General features: G+C 43.3%; 1 protein-coding gene across 1 annotated transcript in view; it reads left to right on the forward strand.

Moving 5' to 3' along the window:
• Nucleotides 1–2,620: 2,620 nt before the first annotated feature.
• Nucleotides 2,621–18,228, forward strand: part of LOC144114930 (uncharacterized) — a 33,776-nt gene continuing 18,168 nt past the window's right edge. Inside the window, exons 1-5 of the mRNA XM_077648960.1 lie at nucleotides 2,621–2,789; nucleotides 3,362–3,422; nucleotides 3,520–3,591; nucleotides 11,832–11,968; nucleotides 12,054–12,159. Of these exons, the coding sequence (XP_077505086.1) occupies nucleotides 2,702–2,789; nucleotides 3,362–3,422; nucleotides 3,520–3,591; nucleotides 11,832–11,968; nucleotides 12,054–12,159 (464 nt within the window). The 5' untranslated portion in view covers nucleotides 2,621–2,701. The remainder of the gene's footprint in view (nucleotides 2,790–3,361; nucleotides 3,423–3,519; nucleotides 3,592–11,831; nucleotides 11,969–12,053; nucleotides 12,160–18,228) is intronic.

Genomic DNA, 18,228 nt, shown 5'->3' on the forward strand with positions numbered 1-18,228 from the left:
TAAAGATCCCCAGGTGGTCGAAATTATTCCGGAGACCTCCACTACAGCACCTCTCAGGATAGGATAGGATAGGATAGGATAAACTTTATTTGCTCTAATTACAAGGGCATTCAGCGGTCCGACAGAGTTCTTCCATCTTCCTTTCTCTTAGCCCCTCCTTTATATATCCCTTCCCTTACGGCGCGGTTCAGGTGTCTGCCGAGATGTGAGACAGATACTGCGCCCTTTCCTTTCCCTAAAAAAAATTAGCAGTGGCTTAGCTCGGCTATGCCAGGATATACGTAGCGATTCTAGCGAAAGTCCAGGGTAGTCTGGTTGTCTAGCTATGTTCTCTTGGTCGCATTCCATCGTTCATCACGGGCCGCCTTCAGTGAAGCAGGACTCGGGTCTCTCCTCCAGCTTCTGGCGCCGCTGCTAGCGGTCGAGACATCGGACGTTAAACGTGCCCGTCTCGCGGCGGCATATTCACGGCGTTTAGCCAGCCGTTTGGCGCGCTATTCGTCTGTTTCCTGGGCGATTCGTTTCCTCTTCATCTCGTTCCGCTGTCGATTCCAGGCCTCCTCCAGCTTATCAGAATTGTCGCCGTCCATACTGTCGCCTCAACTGTGGTTGCGGCGCACGCAAGCTCTCCTTTAAAATCCTCTGACATGTTATCAGGCGTGCGACGCAGCTGGCGAAGCGAGCGGAGGGGAGCGCAACGACGAGGAAAACGGTGTGACGTCATACCAAACGGCGGCGAGGCGCACGGTGCGACGTCATGCCAGATGGCGCGGCGAGCGCACGAATCATAGTAACCGTCTCACATCGGTGGACACCCGAACCGCGCCGCAAAGGAAGGGGTAAAGGAGGGAGGGAAAGAAGAAAGAGAAAACTGAAAATTGAAAGTTGGATTTTGAGGAAAGGCGTGGCGCTGCGCAGCGGCGGAACACCTGTGGCTCGGTGCTACTAGTGGCGCATGCGCAGTAGTGACTAGGGAGCGACAGAGAGAAATATCCGCGGCGAGGCGTGCGTCGTGACGTTACGTGCCTCCTCGGAGCACCGCCACGGCGAAATCGCAAGTTTACGGCCAGTAAAGCTTTCGCTTTAAAACCAGTTATCAACTTACATCACACAACATATGGGCGCCTTTCGCATTTCGCCTCCAGCGAAGCGCGGCCGCCGCGGCCGGGTTCGAACCGGGTACTCCTGCTCGGACGAGGTTCGTGCTAGGTGGAGCGCGCTGGAGCGAGAGCTTAGGAAACTTCAGCGCGAAGCGACCGCTGCCCAGCCGCTGGTTCACACCGATTGTGTAACTAGGCCATTACCTAGTTTATCCAATTTTTGATCAACACCAACATCTCGTAACCTGGGCCGCTCGATGGACAGACAGACAGACAGACAGACAGACAGACAGACAGACAGACAGACAGACAGACAGACAGACAGACAGACAGACAGACAGACAGACAGACAGACAGACAGACAGACAAAAAGTATGGTGGGGCAGCCAGAAAAAGAATGTAAACCAATATGCCCCTGCCTGTGCATACAGACAGACAGACAGACAGACAGACAGACAGACAGACAGACAGACAGACAGACAGACAGACAGACAGACAGACAGACAGACAGACAGACAGACAGACAGATAAACTTTATTTCTGCAAGTGAGTTTTAGACCCTGTTGGGTCCCTGGGCCACTGCGCGGTCCCGCACTGCATCATGTAGGTCATGTCGGGACATGACGTCGGCAGCCCGAGTCACCGCAGCAAGCTGCGATGTCGGGTCTGCAGACGTGAGCAGGACCTCCCAGTCCACCCAGCTCGAAATGGCGTGCTGTCCCTGCGGGGGAGGGTCGGCAGGGCAGCCGAGAAGGATTTGGGAGAGTGTGGCGTGAGGGTCACCGCATAGGGAGCATATGCAGGGGACGTGCACAATAGTGGGATAACAGCTGAGGGGATGGCAGAGAGCGGTCTGGAGGCGTCTGAAGAGGATCTGTTGGGAGTGCGTAAGATAGGGGTGGGGAGGGGGGTAAGTCCGACGGTCCAAACGGGGTATATGCGTTAGCTCTGCAAAGGTGTGCGCCCGCTCCCTCGAGAATCCTGGATCGAGACTGTCCTGAGCCCGGCAAATCAAACCTCGGGCCTATTTATTCGGCAGCCTTGTTTCCAGGGTTCCCAGAGTGAGCCGGCACCCACTGGAGCTCTACCCTGCACGGTAAATTTTCGGTAGGGGTGTTCAACAATTGCCAGGCAGGGGTGTGAATCCTACCCCTGGCAAAGTTGGACAGAGCCGCTTTGGAGTCTCTGAAGATGTATTGGGCGTCCGAATGTGCAAGGGCTAGGGCGATGGCGGTGAGTTAGGGGGTGGGGTAGGGTCGGCAACTGCTACCGCTTCATGCGCTGTACATGCGGCGTCTACCAAAACGGCATCATGGGCTTGCCCGTAATACTTATGGAAGCGTGCTAATCCATCGTCGTAACGCTCGAACGTCCATCGCGGTGCTTCGCTTTCGAATTTCCCGGTATTACGCATCTGCCATCTGGCGACAATTTTTAAAACAAGGACACTTCTAGTGCACATTGCTGACAAGGAGTTTTACAACTATTTTAAGTCTATGAATCTCGTTTGGATGCGAACCGTGTGCCCGTGTGGATCGACGGAAGTCGCTCTTAGTTTCGCTCGTGTTTCGTTTCCGGTGATCGGGTTAAATGTCGCGAGGATGAGCTATCGCCCGAATCAAGGTTTATATCGCACACTAGATTTCGTTACACCTGTGACCCGAGTGTGGGGTATCTTTTCTGCCATAGGTGAGCACTTGGTCAATTACGAATGTCCCTAAGACACCATAAATTGTGTTCGTGCAAGCCGCGTAGCAGCAAACGAAACAACAAAAAAAGGGGGCTGCTACTGCTTGTACTGCACTGTAGGACGTAGTACGGGCTGTTTACTGCTCGTATCGCTTAATATAATGAGGCGTGATGCAAGACGCACACCCTTAAATACGAGGAATTTTGCGCCGCTTTATCGTCACTCATTCGTTGGAGCTGCTGTTTCGTTTCAAGCAGTTGGCACGTGTGCGTAGCAGCAACGTATGTATGCGCGGAGAAGACGCGTGCTGCACGGGACCTATATTATGCTATAAAATGTTACGAACTGTGGCATGCAGATCCGCTGCGCGTATCAACCCTGCTTAACAAGGGTATATATAGCTGATTCTGCTTTGTGCTTCTGTTCCCCTAACCGGTGACATTTGTATTGCTATGAAGAAAGTGCAAAATAATTTTTCTACAGCAGTGCTCCGCGTAGGTCTTACTCGTACACTCCTTCCCTAGTATTTCATTTCATGCCATGCTTTCTTTCTTTTTCTCGCTCTCTCTAGTTTACTGGGGTATAGGAGCAGATATCACGTTTCATGGCGATTCCTTGGGACCGTACGTACTGTACGTATCGAATGATGTCCTTTTAAGAGCCGGTCATGTCATTTCTGTGTACATTAGCTTGAAGACCTGCGCTGAAATCTGCCAACTTTCATTGCAGGGTTTCAGCTGTGTTCATTACCCTATTTGAAACAGCATTTGCGGTGGACCTTTTCCTGGAGGTTTGCATAAGGTATTTCGTTTTGCTTTTCTAGTCTAAATGTATAAAATATTGAATACTGAAATTTTGTACAGAGAATTAGCGAAATTGCATAGAGAAAAAAAAAAAGCAGAACTAGGAAAATTTGACTGCCGGCTCCTGGCTCATTTCATCTTCTGTCTGACTAAAAGGACAGACTAGTTATTTCCTGGTTGTAATCATCTGGCTCTTGTTTAGACAGCGCAAACCTTTTACAACAAGAAGTTTGCCTTTGACTCCAAAACCAGCTCTTAGAGCATCATTATTGCCGCCAAAGAGTGGGCACTACAGCTTTAGTGTATAATACCAATTCTTTCAGAAATTGAACAAACTCCACCAAGGGCTACAAAACCAAGGAAGGATTAATCTGTGATGATGGAAATATGTTAATGACTAAGGAAGTCATTTATAATCTTTCCAAGCACATGGCTGGGCACACGTGTAATACGTGTAACTGTGTTAAGTGGACTACTTCTTCAAGCCTTTGTTTACATTATGGCATATCGAATGGAGCATCAAGGGACAGCTACTGAATTTTATCAGCCATACCTTCTTTGTAACAGTCAAATGCTTCTTGCCAGAATAAGCATAAGCCTTGCCCTGGAGCGGAGAAACTTGAAAGTATTATTTGAAACAATTTTTCTTTTTGCGGAGGTGGCCGTATTTTGATGGAGGCGAAATGCAAAAAGGCACTTGTGTGTTATGTGATGTCAGCACATCTTATAGAATCCCGGGTGGTCAAAGTTAATCCGGAGTCCTTCACTATGGCATTCCTCATAGCCCATGTTGCTCCGCGACGTAAAGGCCCACAATTTACAAATTTTATTTACAGAATTTTTCAACATGGGAATGTTGCTTTCTCTTTGGTAGGCGTTGCTTGCAAACCTTATCATTAGAGACACAAAAACTGGCCAATGCATAGGTGATGAGGAGCATAACATGAACTGAGATGCAAATGTTTTTTTTTTAAACTATAGTTTGAGCGCTTTTGCTACCACAAGAGTTTTTGATAGATCCGAGACATAATTTTTTCCTGCAAAATGTGTGAGGTGTAAAGAAGCCAAATTTACATGAAAAAGACGACATTGCTTTCTGAAGACATTTGTTTCAACACAAATAGTTTGTTTGAATATTTCAAAACAATTGGCACTCAAAAACGTAGAAATTTTGGAAAAAATGTATTGACAAAACAATATGTCTTGGAGAAAAAATATTTAAAGCATTCTGAAATGTACAAAATATTTCGGATTTATAGTTAGGTTTACAACTGTAAAGTACTTCTTGAGCTATAAATTTTTTCCCGACATTACATGAAAAAAGGCTGTTTTCAAAGTTTGTTTGATGTAAATTTTTCACACCTCATAAAAAATTTTCAGAGCAAAATGTAATGTATCAAAATATTGTTTGATAAATGTGCTTTTCAATATTATCAGCTTGAGCTAGAAATTTTTTTTTACCAGGAGCAGAAAAAAACACACGAAGTATATCTGCCGTACCATTTGTGTGCATGAAAAGTACAAAAGGTAATACAGTGGGACCTCCTTATAGTGAATAGATAATAAACTAATGTGTTTCGATGTACCCAAAACTTGTAATAAAGAAATTCTCCAAGAACTCATGCTGGAGAAACAAAATTTAATAAACAAAAGAACAGCAACTGGGAGAGACCTCTTCCGTGGTTTTAGCACCGTTTCGAAGCCTCTCATGGCGATTGCAGAGGCCGCTAAAAACCGAGCGGCAAACGTCAGCTATGTTGGTTTCCCCACAGTGCGCTGCAATGCGCAGTGGTCAAACGTCAGCTGGGGTGGCTTCCTCGCATTACAGCGGTGTTGTGAAAAAAATCGGATGCCAGGACGAAAGCTTTCTTTGTTGTCACGACCTCCGCTCCTTGAAAGTTGATGTGAGCACAGGATGGTTGCTCGAAAGCTACAACAACCAACCATGTCACTGGTTCCGAGGCACCCGGGTCCGAGAGGTGCAAATGGGTGCGACCACCTGGTTACCAGCTGTTCTCGCCGCCCTTTTTTTTTGTGGCGCTGTTGGCAAAAGTGAGATGAAGTGTGAACCATGGTGCTAATGCTTGCCGCACTACCTCTAGTCACCCATGTACTGAGGCAAATTCTGGCACCTGCCATCCGAGCGGGCACAGCTTGGCGCTCGGCAGTTTGATTTATCTGTTTATAAAATAAGAAATGCACGTGTTTGTTGAAAATATTTAGTAACAGTTTGATATAGCCAATAATTCATAATATCCATGTTTTTTGTAAGAAGGTTTGACTGCAAATTGTTTGAAAATGCTCTACAATGTTTTTGATTTTACAAGGAACAATTTCTGAAGACGTTACGGACGATTTAGGACCGGTATGAAGACACCCACAGCTTTCACTAACAGCTTTGGACTAGCTATTATGAAGTGTCAATCCGAGGTCAGTGCCCTGATTTCTACCGGGCCTGGAGTCTATTCTTTTTTGGGAAGATGGAAGTAAATCTTGCCCATATGATATTGAGACACTACAGAAACCAGACGTATCATTCATGACATCAGTGTTTACGTAAACCTGCTGTGTGAGTGGGAGAACAGACTAGAAGCGGAAAACGAAGGCTACGGGCAGACAGCTGCCCACATTTTATGCTGACGTTGCACAGTTTCTTTGTCAGAATCAAATTCCGACGATGCAAAATCATTGTCAGAGTCACTGCTACTCGAAGTACCAAAAAAATTATGTTGCAGACGCAGCAGAACCGCTCAAAATGGGATTTTTCTGAGCTCGCGTCATCTCTGTGACTGACGCCATCCTGCGAGCACACTACGCTGGAAGCTCAGCTTAAAGCGCGTTTTTAAAAAAATGCCGCCTTGGGGAAAAATTATGAACTTCGCAAGAAACTAAACCAAAGTGTCTAAACAACAAACTAGGTAGCGCAATAAATCCTCGGCAGCCTCGGTAGCACTGAAATCGCGCTTCGAATCCATCGATCACTGGTGATCGATGGATAGTGGCGTGGTAACGAAAAAGTTAAAGCGCTGAGATGGTTAAGATGGTTTTCACAAAAATTATAATTACAGTAAGAATGGTGATGTCTTTCACAGATATCTACAACCGTATTATTACCAGTAGCAGCACTACCAATGTGGCAGTCATACTTTCTTAAACATTTTAAAAGACGATGAAAAAGCAGAGTTAAATAATACAAGTTGCGAAAGAGAAAAAAACTGGGCACCTGCAGTTTCTTACAACAAAATTAGCCCTCTGTATTGCACCGAATCCTGTTTGTAAAATGTGGTATAACCACTCCAGGTGGCTGGATATACTGCCAGCTGAACAAGAAAGGTTTAAAGGACCATGAAATGATATGTAGTAATGTTAGAAAATGTGCACAAGCAATTGGTATTCCATCACTCGTTAGTACACTGCAAAAATTTGTAAGCTAGCTTCATTAACACCGAAGGTATAAACAATTAAAAATGATGCTTCTCCTCTTTCCCCTCAACTCATACACACTGACATGCCAGAAAAAAATAAAGAAAAACGTCAGGATTGCAACCCATCCTGCCCCCATCACTTGGGCAAGCCCAGATTTCTGGTTGTATGTCAAAGGGGGAAGGGCGGCTAAGAACACACGGTGAGGTGTCAACCTAATTGGTTTATTTGTAAATTATACTGTCTACACAGAGCTTTTAAATTTGACTTGAACGCTCACAAAGACTGCCTCTACAGCTTTGTTGCATTGGAATATGACCAACAAAATCATTTCACAGTCTCTTTAACATAGCACATCATTACCGTCAGGTCTGGCTTCACTCTTTCAAGTTAAAATATAAATTACTAATTAAACAGTCAGCATTGCACTGGTTTCTACCACCCACTGTATAGCAGACCTATCAGAATACGGCAATATTTTTTTACTCGTCTATGACAGTAGGCTGTCTGTTTAGGGGGGATGCTAGGCTAAATCTCAACTTTTGAACTGCTGCACTAATTTTTATAAGTTTTCAGGGGTGGTTTATCTTCTTGTCTTTAGTCAATATTTTAAATTTCATCACCCTAGTGCAAACAGAAAAAAAGGTAATGCAGTCATAATGAGCAGTAAGGTGTATCAGCTTAAGAAAGCTATCATTTCAATAATTGTTTGTGATTAGACACTTTCTAGGTGGATTATAGTGCAGGATAAGGCCAGTTGTATATTTTTTTATTGTTTCTGTAAAAATGTCATTTTAAAAAAGTTTTTTTGTTGTCATTATATATCAGACATCTGAAAAATTTGTTAGAAAAGATTTAGAGATCTAAAAGCTACCTTATCTTGTTGTTGACAAAATTTCAGTATAGAAACCACATTGAAAACAGCTTTTGGTGGAGCAGTTTGAAAATAGTAGTTTTCCTCACGGTTCTGTTTTCCCACAAAGTAAGAACTGAGAAAAAGTGGTTCCAAGATTTCAGAACGTGCTGTTAAATTTCATGGCCAAAATTAATTATTCAAAGTGCCCCGCTGCATAGGTTGGGCCCTCCTCTTCTATGCGACACTGTTTTGCGGCAATTGCTTCAAGTCGTCTTTTTTTTCCCATCTTTAGATCTGTCCAGTGCCCTTGTCTGGGTTTTGAAACATTGTCTTTGATTGCTTTCTGGATGAGCTCAAACACAGTGAAAATGATGTCTGTCTTAGCGAGACTCCGAATGGCATGAAAACAATGTTGAAAGGTCACGTGCTGTGTTTCCACCAATCCAGGCTTCTATTTTGGTTTGCCAGCCAATACACAGTTGCCACAGCCAAAATATTTCTCTTAGTTTTCTTTAGTGATCTGATGTGCTCTCGATAGAAGATCTCCCATGACTAGAAAGTGGAAAAAAAAAAAAATTTACAACGTGGGCATTAACTCCTCGTTCGGTTTTTTGCTCGCTCTGCAGTCTCGTCTTGAAAAGCGCATTCATAGGCGCTTTCAACGACGAATGCGCACCACCGTCTGGTGAAAAAACTTCATTTTCTTATTTTGTACAGCGCAGATAACAACCAAACTTAGTGAGAAGTTCCTTTATAAATCAGGAACCCAAAACAACACAAATTTAAAAACATTTTGTGTTGGGGGGGAATCGCGACTTTAGCCCCACATCCCCCCTTAAGCAAGTAAACTATGTTTAGTAGGTACACCTACCAGTTTAAAGCATTGTGTATAATGCAGCTAGTACAAAAGTGCAAATTGCTTGCTTGAAAAATTGAATAGTGCTTGTTTAGGTGAGGTAAATCTTGCGTCCAGTGCATAGGGTAAGGTAAGGTGTCATTCAAAGAAATTAGAAGGAAACATTGTAAGCTATGGAAGACAAGCATGTACCTGTAAATTGACAGAGTAGTCTAGAAACATTATGAATTATGAACCCATGGCGATAGCAATAACTTGAGTCTGCAGTTTACAGGTAAATGCAGGAAAAAGCACTTCATAATGTGAAATTCAGTTAATGCTGAAAAAGGCTGAATTGGGGAGTTTTTTACAGTTGATTTGCAACAGTCAGAAGTGGGCTAGCATATTAGATATTGCTGCAAGGTTACACGCCCTCAGCCACAACCCAGTGAGTTATAATAGATAAATTAGTTGTTGGGGAAAGGAAATGGCCCAGTATCTGTCTCGCATCTCAGCAGACACTTGAACCGCGCCACCGTAAGGGAAGGGATAAAGGAGGGTCTGAGAGAAGGAAGAAAGAGGTGCCGTAGTGGAGGGCTCCAAAATAATTTGAACCACCTGGGGATCTTTAACCTGGACTGACATCACAGAGCACACGGACGCCTTTGTGTTTTGCCTCCATCGAAACGCGGACGGTGCGGTCAGGTTCGAACCCGGGTACTCCGGATTAGTAGCCGAGCACCCTAACCACTGAGCCACCGTGGCAAGTAAACCAGTGAGTTTAATTGCGGTATGTTGTGCAGAAAAAGAATGGCAGAGCTCCGTACATGGCAAAGTAAGTAAACATGCACACCACCAGGAAAAATTACCACTGTCAATGAGAAAGTGGTTAATAAGAGGAAAAGATCCCTTTTAAAATGTTATGGAGGACAGGCAGAAATAATTTGTCAAATTAATAGATTACTAGATAGATAGATTAGCAGTTTTCATCTAGTAAGCACCATATTCATGACATAGATATGATTTTAAAATCCTGCTTCCACCAAAATACCCCCATTATCACAGATATTGCTTTGTTAATGTCTGGACTTAGTGGCTTTGAATGAAAAGAACCAGAATGGAATTGAATTGCAGTAAACTCATGCTGATATCCAGGCCCTGCTTTGGAGAAAACATGATGAGTTGCTGGTGTGTATCAAGAGACCCTGACATAACCTGCAAGGCAAAAGCAAAGTTATTTGCAAGGTTGACTTTCTGAGATCTTGAAGCTCCATCCTTACTGGTTCTTGAAATATCTCAAGCTTCAACCATGTTTAAAAGCAGGTGAAAATGGGCTTGCAACAGCTTCTAGAGGAGGGGACAAGGACAGTAATCTATCACTATATTTAGGAGTCATGAGATGACCACATTGCAACTGAAAAAGAGTTAACCACATTGTAGTCAAAGAAGAGCTCAGGCTGGTTGGTTCCATTGAGGGGCCAGCTTGAATGATTAGGCATAGAGAGGAAGTCTATAGGCAGCAAGACAGGACAAGAAACAAGCTTTCTATGTTGTCCATGTCATCGTTCAAGTTGGCACCCCTGAATGGAATTGAACCAACTAATCCAGAACCCTGCAATTTGACTGCTTGGTTCATGCATATAACTGTGAAAGCAGTGCAAAGGACAGGATGCGTGGTACACAACAGCGCTTGTGCATGGACAACCAAATATTTATACTTGCAGAAGGGGGAGCAACATGCTTTTTGTTGCCATGCTCTTCGTGCCCATGCTTTTTGTGCCCAACATCAAAAGAGGGAGATAAAACAAGAATGGATGTGAAGAAATCTGTCTGATAAAAATCATAATTCTTTCTGTATAAGTGAAAAGTGGTATAGATGGCAAGATTACACATGTGGCAGTACTTTCTTAGCATGAACTAGTTTTTATATTGGTCCAGAAAGAATTCTCAAATTCTCAGTTTTACTTCCCTGGTTGCCTGTGGATAATTGTTTTCTTTTCTTCCTTTTTTTGCTGTTGGGCTCAAAGACTATATATTGTCTCTTTTGTTTGGTTTTTAATTCAGCAATGTTATTTATCTGTCTACATGTGTGTTGCATCATTTGTACTGTTTTAGCACTCGCATTGTATTTGTGATAACCGCTGCAGGTTGACATGAACAGCTTTTGAGGGGTGGGCATGGAAAAATTGAAATCAAAATTTATCTGCACGAAAAGCATGCAAATAAAAAGCTTTCAGTACATTTGTAAATTTCAAGTTGGTCTATAATAGATAATAAAGATTTGAGACAGTTTTAACCTTAATCAGATAAATGAGAGCTTGACTTTCACATCTGCACTGCTTTAATTGAAATGTGAATGCAAATAGAAAGGAGCATTGGCAGTATCTAAATAATAACTTTATTAAAGTATTTTGCAGTTTGCTGTAAAATGTGCTTGTCAGTACGAGAGAATTTTGGCCTAATCTTTGCTTACTGTTGTAACCAGGTTGACTGCACAAAGACCTTTAGTAATGAAATTGACAAGGGGGGTGCAGCATGCATTAGCAAGCCCTCATTATCACTGGCTAACTGCGAAATCACCTTTTTGGAGCATGCATTTGTAGAAATTTAGATTTAAGATGTTCAGTGATGACGCAGTGCTTCTTCAGTATTTTTTGTTCTGTTTAGTGTTTGGCGGGAATAGTATATGTACACACGTGCGTAATAAATCACCAGTTGAAAGCAGCGCTCGTGTCGTCGTGTTTGTTCCATCCTCATGTTTTTCCGCGCTGTTTTACCATGAAATGGGTAAAGACTGGGTAAAAATGTTTCACTTTTAGTAGCTTGAATCAGTATTGTGGTTCTTTGGGGCTGATAGGCAGAAGCAGTGAAGGTTGATATCTTTACAAAATGCCTTAATGCACATCTCTACATTTTCTTGACATTCTTGAAAGCCTCTTCAACAAGATGTGATGTAAAGATTATCATTCTTGTTGTTTTAAGTATGTGATGCAGTGCTTTCAGAGGTTAGCTAACAGTTTATGTGTACTGTGCCATCAGGTTTTGTTGGCCAGAAAAAGGAACAACTGGAGGTTCGGTGAGGTTTTCGAAAGCTGATCATGGTGTCGCACGCTTTGATTTCAAGGGAAGAGAGAGGTTATTGCCTCCGCCTATGGAGGGGAATTCGATGGGTGGACCTGTGGCGGAAAAGTGTCCTGTACTTGGCCTTGTCTATCCTGTGCTTTGCCTACCACAGCAGTTCCTGGCTCGGAGGTTATGCTGGTGAGTTATGTTCTTTTCTTGCTCATGAAACTTGTAGCCAGATTTTTTAGTCTCATATTCTTTCTTCCCTCTTGTTAAATTCTAGGTGCTACAACGTTAGTGCTATGTATCCTTTACCTCATCCTTACCTACAAGAATCACCTTGAAGTCAAAGAGGCTCTTCTGGCTGATAAGGAGGCATCATATGACAGGTATTGATGTTGCATTTTGATCAATTTCATGTCATGGTAGTTGCTACATGATAGACTAATGTGCAAACATGTAAGCATATTTGGGCTATGTAAAGTTATAATTGCTGACTTTATTTGTGAACACAAGATGGAAAAGTGCTTGAGAAAGTGGTTCTTCAATATGTGTCAGAAGCTTGCATAGCGGTGTTTTGAAGATGAACAAGTGTGTTATGTTTGGTGTGAACAAAACACACCGAACACATAACACTCAACACAACGCATAACAAGAATTCGGCACCTGGCGGCAGTGGGTCTCTTGCCGAACAATCCTGATTCATATACCACTTGGATGCAGGGACCACGCAATCGTCCACTCTTTGCCTTTATTAGATCAGTGAACCTTTTTTCATTTATTTAAGCATCCTCGTCATTCATCATTACATACCTTTTATGCCCTGAGGAAATAAACATCGCTTTAAAAAAAAAAGTACATTGACTTTGTTAATGGAGTATAGACACTTAATTTTTTATGTGTGTTTCCTTTTTTGTGATGATACATAAGGCATTATTATACATGATTTACCACCTGGTATTCTCCTACAACCGCTAAATAATTTATAATCGCATTTCTTTTTGTGCTGTTTCGGTTTCGGTTTCAACAGCCAAATGAGGACTGATGTCAACGTGTATTTACAGGTCACGTGAGACATGAAAAAACTGCAATATAATCGCTGCTTCCTCATTCATTGTCATTCTGGCTCTTGATGAAGGCTGGCTTCAGCACTGCAGTAAATTAAAACGATGAAGCAGCCATTATATGAATGTTTTTCCATGCCTCACGTGACACCAAAGCACTCTTTGACGTCACAACCATCGTTTGGCTGTTGAAACCGAAACCGAAACAGCATGACAGAAAAAATTCAAATATAAATTATTTAGCGGTCATAGGCAAATATCACATAGTTTTTCATGTGTAGTAGGGTCTTCCTCATCATTATAAAGAAGAACACATGCCACCAAGACTACGTGTCTATACTCATTTAATGAATTAGCGTTAGCTGAAAAGCTTTGAAGCCTGTGTGCACTCCTTTAATAAGGGACCATGTGGCTTGATGTATCTGCAATATAGTTGGTGCAACACATGGGACAAAACAAAAGGTGACATGGAAATGCTTCCTGTCGTGTTCGGTGTGTCGTGCTTTTATTTTCTTTAAATTAACCAGATGGCCTGTGGATACTTTGGTTGGCCCATATATATTTTACTTTTGTCATATAGGGCTAAAAGCACAGTGGTTGGTACAAATAAAATTTAAAAAAAACGACTGACAGCTTAGTGTTCGTTACTGGTAACCTGTTTTACTCCGGGCGGCTAATTCGTACCGGTCATGGGTACCGTGTCCTATCATCCATACTTTCAATGCATTATATATATTTGTTGGATTTGCCAGGGCTACACTCATTCGTCATGAAAATGCATGTCACAGCATAAAAGGAGGGTGTGTAATCAAGGCTCCACTGTAGTTGGAAAAATTATATGGAAAAATGCTGGTCCAGTGTAAGGACCACACCCTCGTCAGAACCGCAAAAAAAAGTGCGGGCCCTTGCACGAGTATATGCGTAGAGCCTTTTGTTTTCAGGTTTTATTTTCGGGAAATTGGGGGGGGGGGGATTGTTCGATATTTTTTCACTCAAATTCGGGTACAGATCAGGCTATGCAGCAAAATGTTCCATAACGGGTTTTATCGGGGCTTTTTTTGTAGCAGAAGACAATTTAGTGTAATGCTCGTTTTTTGTGCAGGGCATAAAATTCTCTGTTTTTGCACATTGTCTTGCCAACAATATGGAAATGGCAGGTTGTAGTTTGCAACACTTTTACTAGCTTATCTTCGAATTTCATTTTCTAATTTACTACAGTTATTTCACCGCAAACATTATCATCTGCTGTGCAACGTCGTAACGGGGGTATCACTTGATACAGTGATGCCAGTAACACATTTGGTCAGCACCTGTGTTTTGGCTTCTCGCCGCCAAAATGTACTGTTTGAACCCTCATCTCAAATCAACCACTATCACTAGTAAAAAGCTTCAAAAGAAGTTTAAAATGATGTTTGCTGAAGACACCCTCTGTGTTTACCACAAGACAGGTGCTGATTTTCGTGTGGGGTCTTCAGCTTTGTGCAGAGGAAAACTGTGTTCCTTCGAACGGTTACTTTCGGGTAGAAATAGGGCTTAACCCAATTTTTAAGAAATCTGTTCGGGGTGCAAGAGTGGAGTCAAAACTTGTTTTGCTCGAAAACGATGGGCCCTATATACACGGTATGTGTCACATATGTTGCTCATCAGTCCCTGAAGCAGAATATTGTAGTACCGAGTATCATATGTGCTGAATTGTGGCATGAATTCAGAGATAATTCATTTCTTTTGGGTCAGTGAATTGATATGGAAGGTTTTATTTACGGTACCTATCTCGCAAATATCGCCAAAATTGTTTTTGCATAAGGCTGAACCCACTGTCCGATAATTACAATGTCAAAGAAACCTTTGTTCCTTCAGAACTTCTTCTGCAAGCCCAACCGCATTCATGCGCAGTCATTCGCAGTGCATTCACAGTGAATATGCAGCCTGCACTTCAACGCACTAAAAAATTAATTGCAGAAGCTGCAAAATTTTGTTTAGCATGTGATACCAATCGCATGGGCAAATTTAGTGTCATGTTCTGTGAGTGACACTACCTTCAGTGTCATTAGCACAGTGTCACATGCTTAACTTCGGTGACATTGGCTCTCCACTCGGCTGAAACACTCTTCACACTGTACACGTGACTAGTCAGCTTTCCTGTGCGGTGAAAATTCTTGTACAATGCCGGCATGACCTTACTTCGGGGGGAAAGTACAGAGCAGTGCTGGCATCTATAGCCAGAGCAGATGTGTGCTCACCGTCTGTAGATCCACCTGCCCGGAAGCACGCTGTCAGCACTGCACTTAATCTGCATAATTACCAACTCAGGGATGCTAGTGAACTAGGCCATGTCTTCTTTCTTGAGGCAGGTCAGCGCAAAAAGTATGCGCGCATCTGCGTCTGCTTTGAATATTCTAGCAAAGCACCTAACATATTGCCCCACAGTTCGTTGTGTTCTTGCCCAAGGAAATGCCTGTCATGGGCGAACAGGTGCAACTGCTCGCCTTGTGAAACTGGAGGAAAGGAGCCAAGGTGCATGCACTGTACTTTGCTGGAAAAAGTACATTCCGAACGGTAATTTCTTCCCTGTGTAGCATTGTTGCCGAGGTGACACTTCAACGAGGCAAATTGCACTTACTAGAAATGACACTAAAATTGCGCATGTTTATGGTTTATGGGTTTATGGTTTATGGGGATTTAACGTCCCAAAGCGACTCAGGCTATGAGGGACGCTGTAGTGAAGGGCTCAGGAAACATAGACCACCTGGGGTTCTTTTACGTGCACTGACATCGCACAGCACACGGGCCTCTAGAATTTCGCCTCCATCGAAATTCGACCGCCGCGGCCGGGATCGAAGCCGCGTCTTTCGGGCCGGCAGCTGAGCGCCATAACCACTCAGCCACCGCGGCGGCTAAAATTGCGCATGTGGCGCCCATATAACTACAGTAGACTCCTGTTAAGATGGACTCGGTTAAGACAAATTTTCAGATAAGATGAACAATGTGAGACCGTTGCTTGGTTTCCCATGGGACTCAGTGTAAAAAAAAATACGCTTAAGACGAACTGTTTCGTGTGTCCTTCAGTTAAGAACTTTCGCAGCAACTGCAGGCCATGGCAACCCCGCACAATGGCGCTCACGGGGCATCCGCACAGCTCGTTTATGAAACGCTTTCATGCAAGAAAGCGCTCCCCGACAAGACAGCTTCCATGCAGCTTCGCACCGTTGTGCGGAAAAGCTCTCTTGCAGGGAAGCTTTCTTGCTGATGCGGAAAAGACAGGGCATCTTCGCTCCTGCCTGTGCATAGCACAGAAATGCCAGATCTTGGCATCATGTGCATATCACGTGCTACGCATTGGCACTGGCAAACTAGAAGACGAGTAGTTGCGGGGTGCACCTGCCCGTTGACTTAAAGCTTAAACAGTTGGGAGCCGAATTTTTAATTGACACGGCAACGCAATACACGTTGTCGCGGTGTAGAGATGGCCAGATATCGGCGCCACATGGGCATTGCTTGTGGCGAATGGCAAGGCACATGGTGCACCTGCTTGTGGAGTTGATAACAGCTACACTGCAAAAGGTGGGAGATAGGAGATAGGAGTGGCACAGTTACCTAGCAGGGCACCTTCAGAGCACTTCGAGCCTCAAAAATCAAGTTTGGAACAAAAAATAAAAACAAATAGCAGTTGATGCGGAAGAGAAGAGCGAGAAAGAGATGGGGAAAAGAAGAAAACTAGACCAGTGCTGTGTTCAAGTAGGAAAGCATGACTTTGTTTCATGCCCTCACTGTTAAGCTCACTTCATGCATAGTGCCATATATATGTTCCATTTGCAATATCCTCTCATTGCAAGGTGATTTTATTTATTGTTTTCATGCAACACATATTTGGATATGCATAGCATGCTCACATTTTTTTTTTGGAGGCACTTCTGTGAAGGTGAACTACTGGTAAGACGGAACAAATTTTCTGGTCCCTTCATGTCCATCTTAACGAGAGTCTACTGTATGCACTTCAGCAGCGACAGGCAGTGATGCGCACAGGGGTACAAAGGATTTGCCAGAGTGCAAATATTAGAGCTGCCTCTAATAACTTTTTCATTCACCATCATAAGTCCAAATAAGTCCCAGCACAAGCTGTGAGGTGTAGCACATTGTGCGTGCCAAAGGCGATTGTATGTGTATGTCTCTCGATGCATAGTGTGGCCATATAGTTTATACCGAGTGAAACTTCATGCTTTGTTGACATGTAATGCTGTGCATTTTGAGGCAGTAAGTGGGTTCTGCTAACTTACCATTCAGCAGTTGTGCTTATGGTGACTGAGTGCATCACTTGGTAGAACTACTAACAGCTGTCACTGCATAAAAGCCACCTGCCAAACAGGGGGATCATTTGTCATCTTCACACGGAGCACTGTTGGTAGGCCTCTTACAACTGCCATTGTGTTTTTCAAATTCGAATGAAGTTGCAGTAGTGGTATATAGATCTGACAAGCGCATCAGCTGTTGCCAAATGGCTCATAATTCTTGTTCATGCTGCTCCAAGCCTGTTCTAAAAGCAAGTTTTGGTCGCTTCCAACTTGCTCCTAAACACTTTTATCTGCTCCTGGGTCTGCTCTGAGCACATATTCTCAATTTCACCCCAAAAGTGATATACTGTCACTTTGACTGCAGGACTTCGTTTTTTCAGGTACATGACCACCTAGGCATAACTTTGTTCGCAACCAGTCGACTGTATCATAGTGCTCGACTAAATGATGCACACAATGCCATGGTACACTTCATCCTTAATCCACATTCACGGAACATCTGCTGCTGAATCAGCAGCAGATCACTGTGGCTGTCAGGTGATATGTTTTGGTGGGTCCAATCAGGCCAGGAACGCAAACAGCATCGGATACAGTGCCTAGTACCACTGTGCATGTGTGATTTTGCTGCATGCTGGCAATTCATGCTGCGAGGAAGAATCAAGGTCACTGATGTAACAGTGTGAAATCCTATAGATTAGAACAAGTAAGCACCATTCTGAAAAGCTACCCTGTTTGATTGTGTGTACAGATGAATTGGAAAAGTCTTAATTTGTCGTGTGTAATTTATGAATGGCTAAGAAAATAAAATATTTTGGATGATATAAATGTGGCACAAGTCGAATAGGAAGCACTATTTGCAAAGAATTGGAAGTTTCAAACATTTCCACAGCACTAAACGTGACGTTTTTATAGAGATGTCAATGCACAGTTGGCTAGCAAGGAAAGATGCTGTTTACATATGTACAGGAGCTTCCGGGAGTAAACAGACCATGCTGCTCAATTCTGAGTGCACCCAGGCATGTTCTAGCAGAAGAAAAGGAATGTTGTATGCCTGTACTCAACTTTAGTAGCGATGCCTGCCTGCAGGCATTTGTCGTACATTCCT

Source organism: Amblyomma americanum, chromosome 1 (assembly GCF_052857255.1).
Source record: "Amblyomma americanum isolate KBUSLIRL-KWMA chromosome 1, ASM5285725v1, whole genome shotgun sequence".
NCBI lineage: Eukaryota > Metazoa > Arthropoda > Arachnida > Ixodida > Ixodidae > Amblyomma > Amblyomma americanum.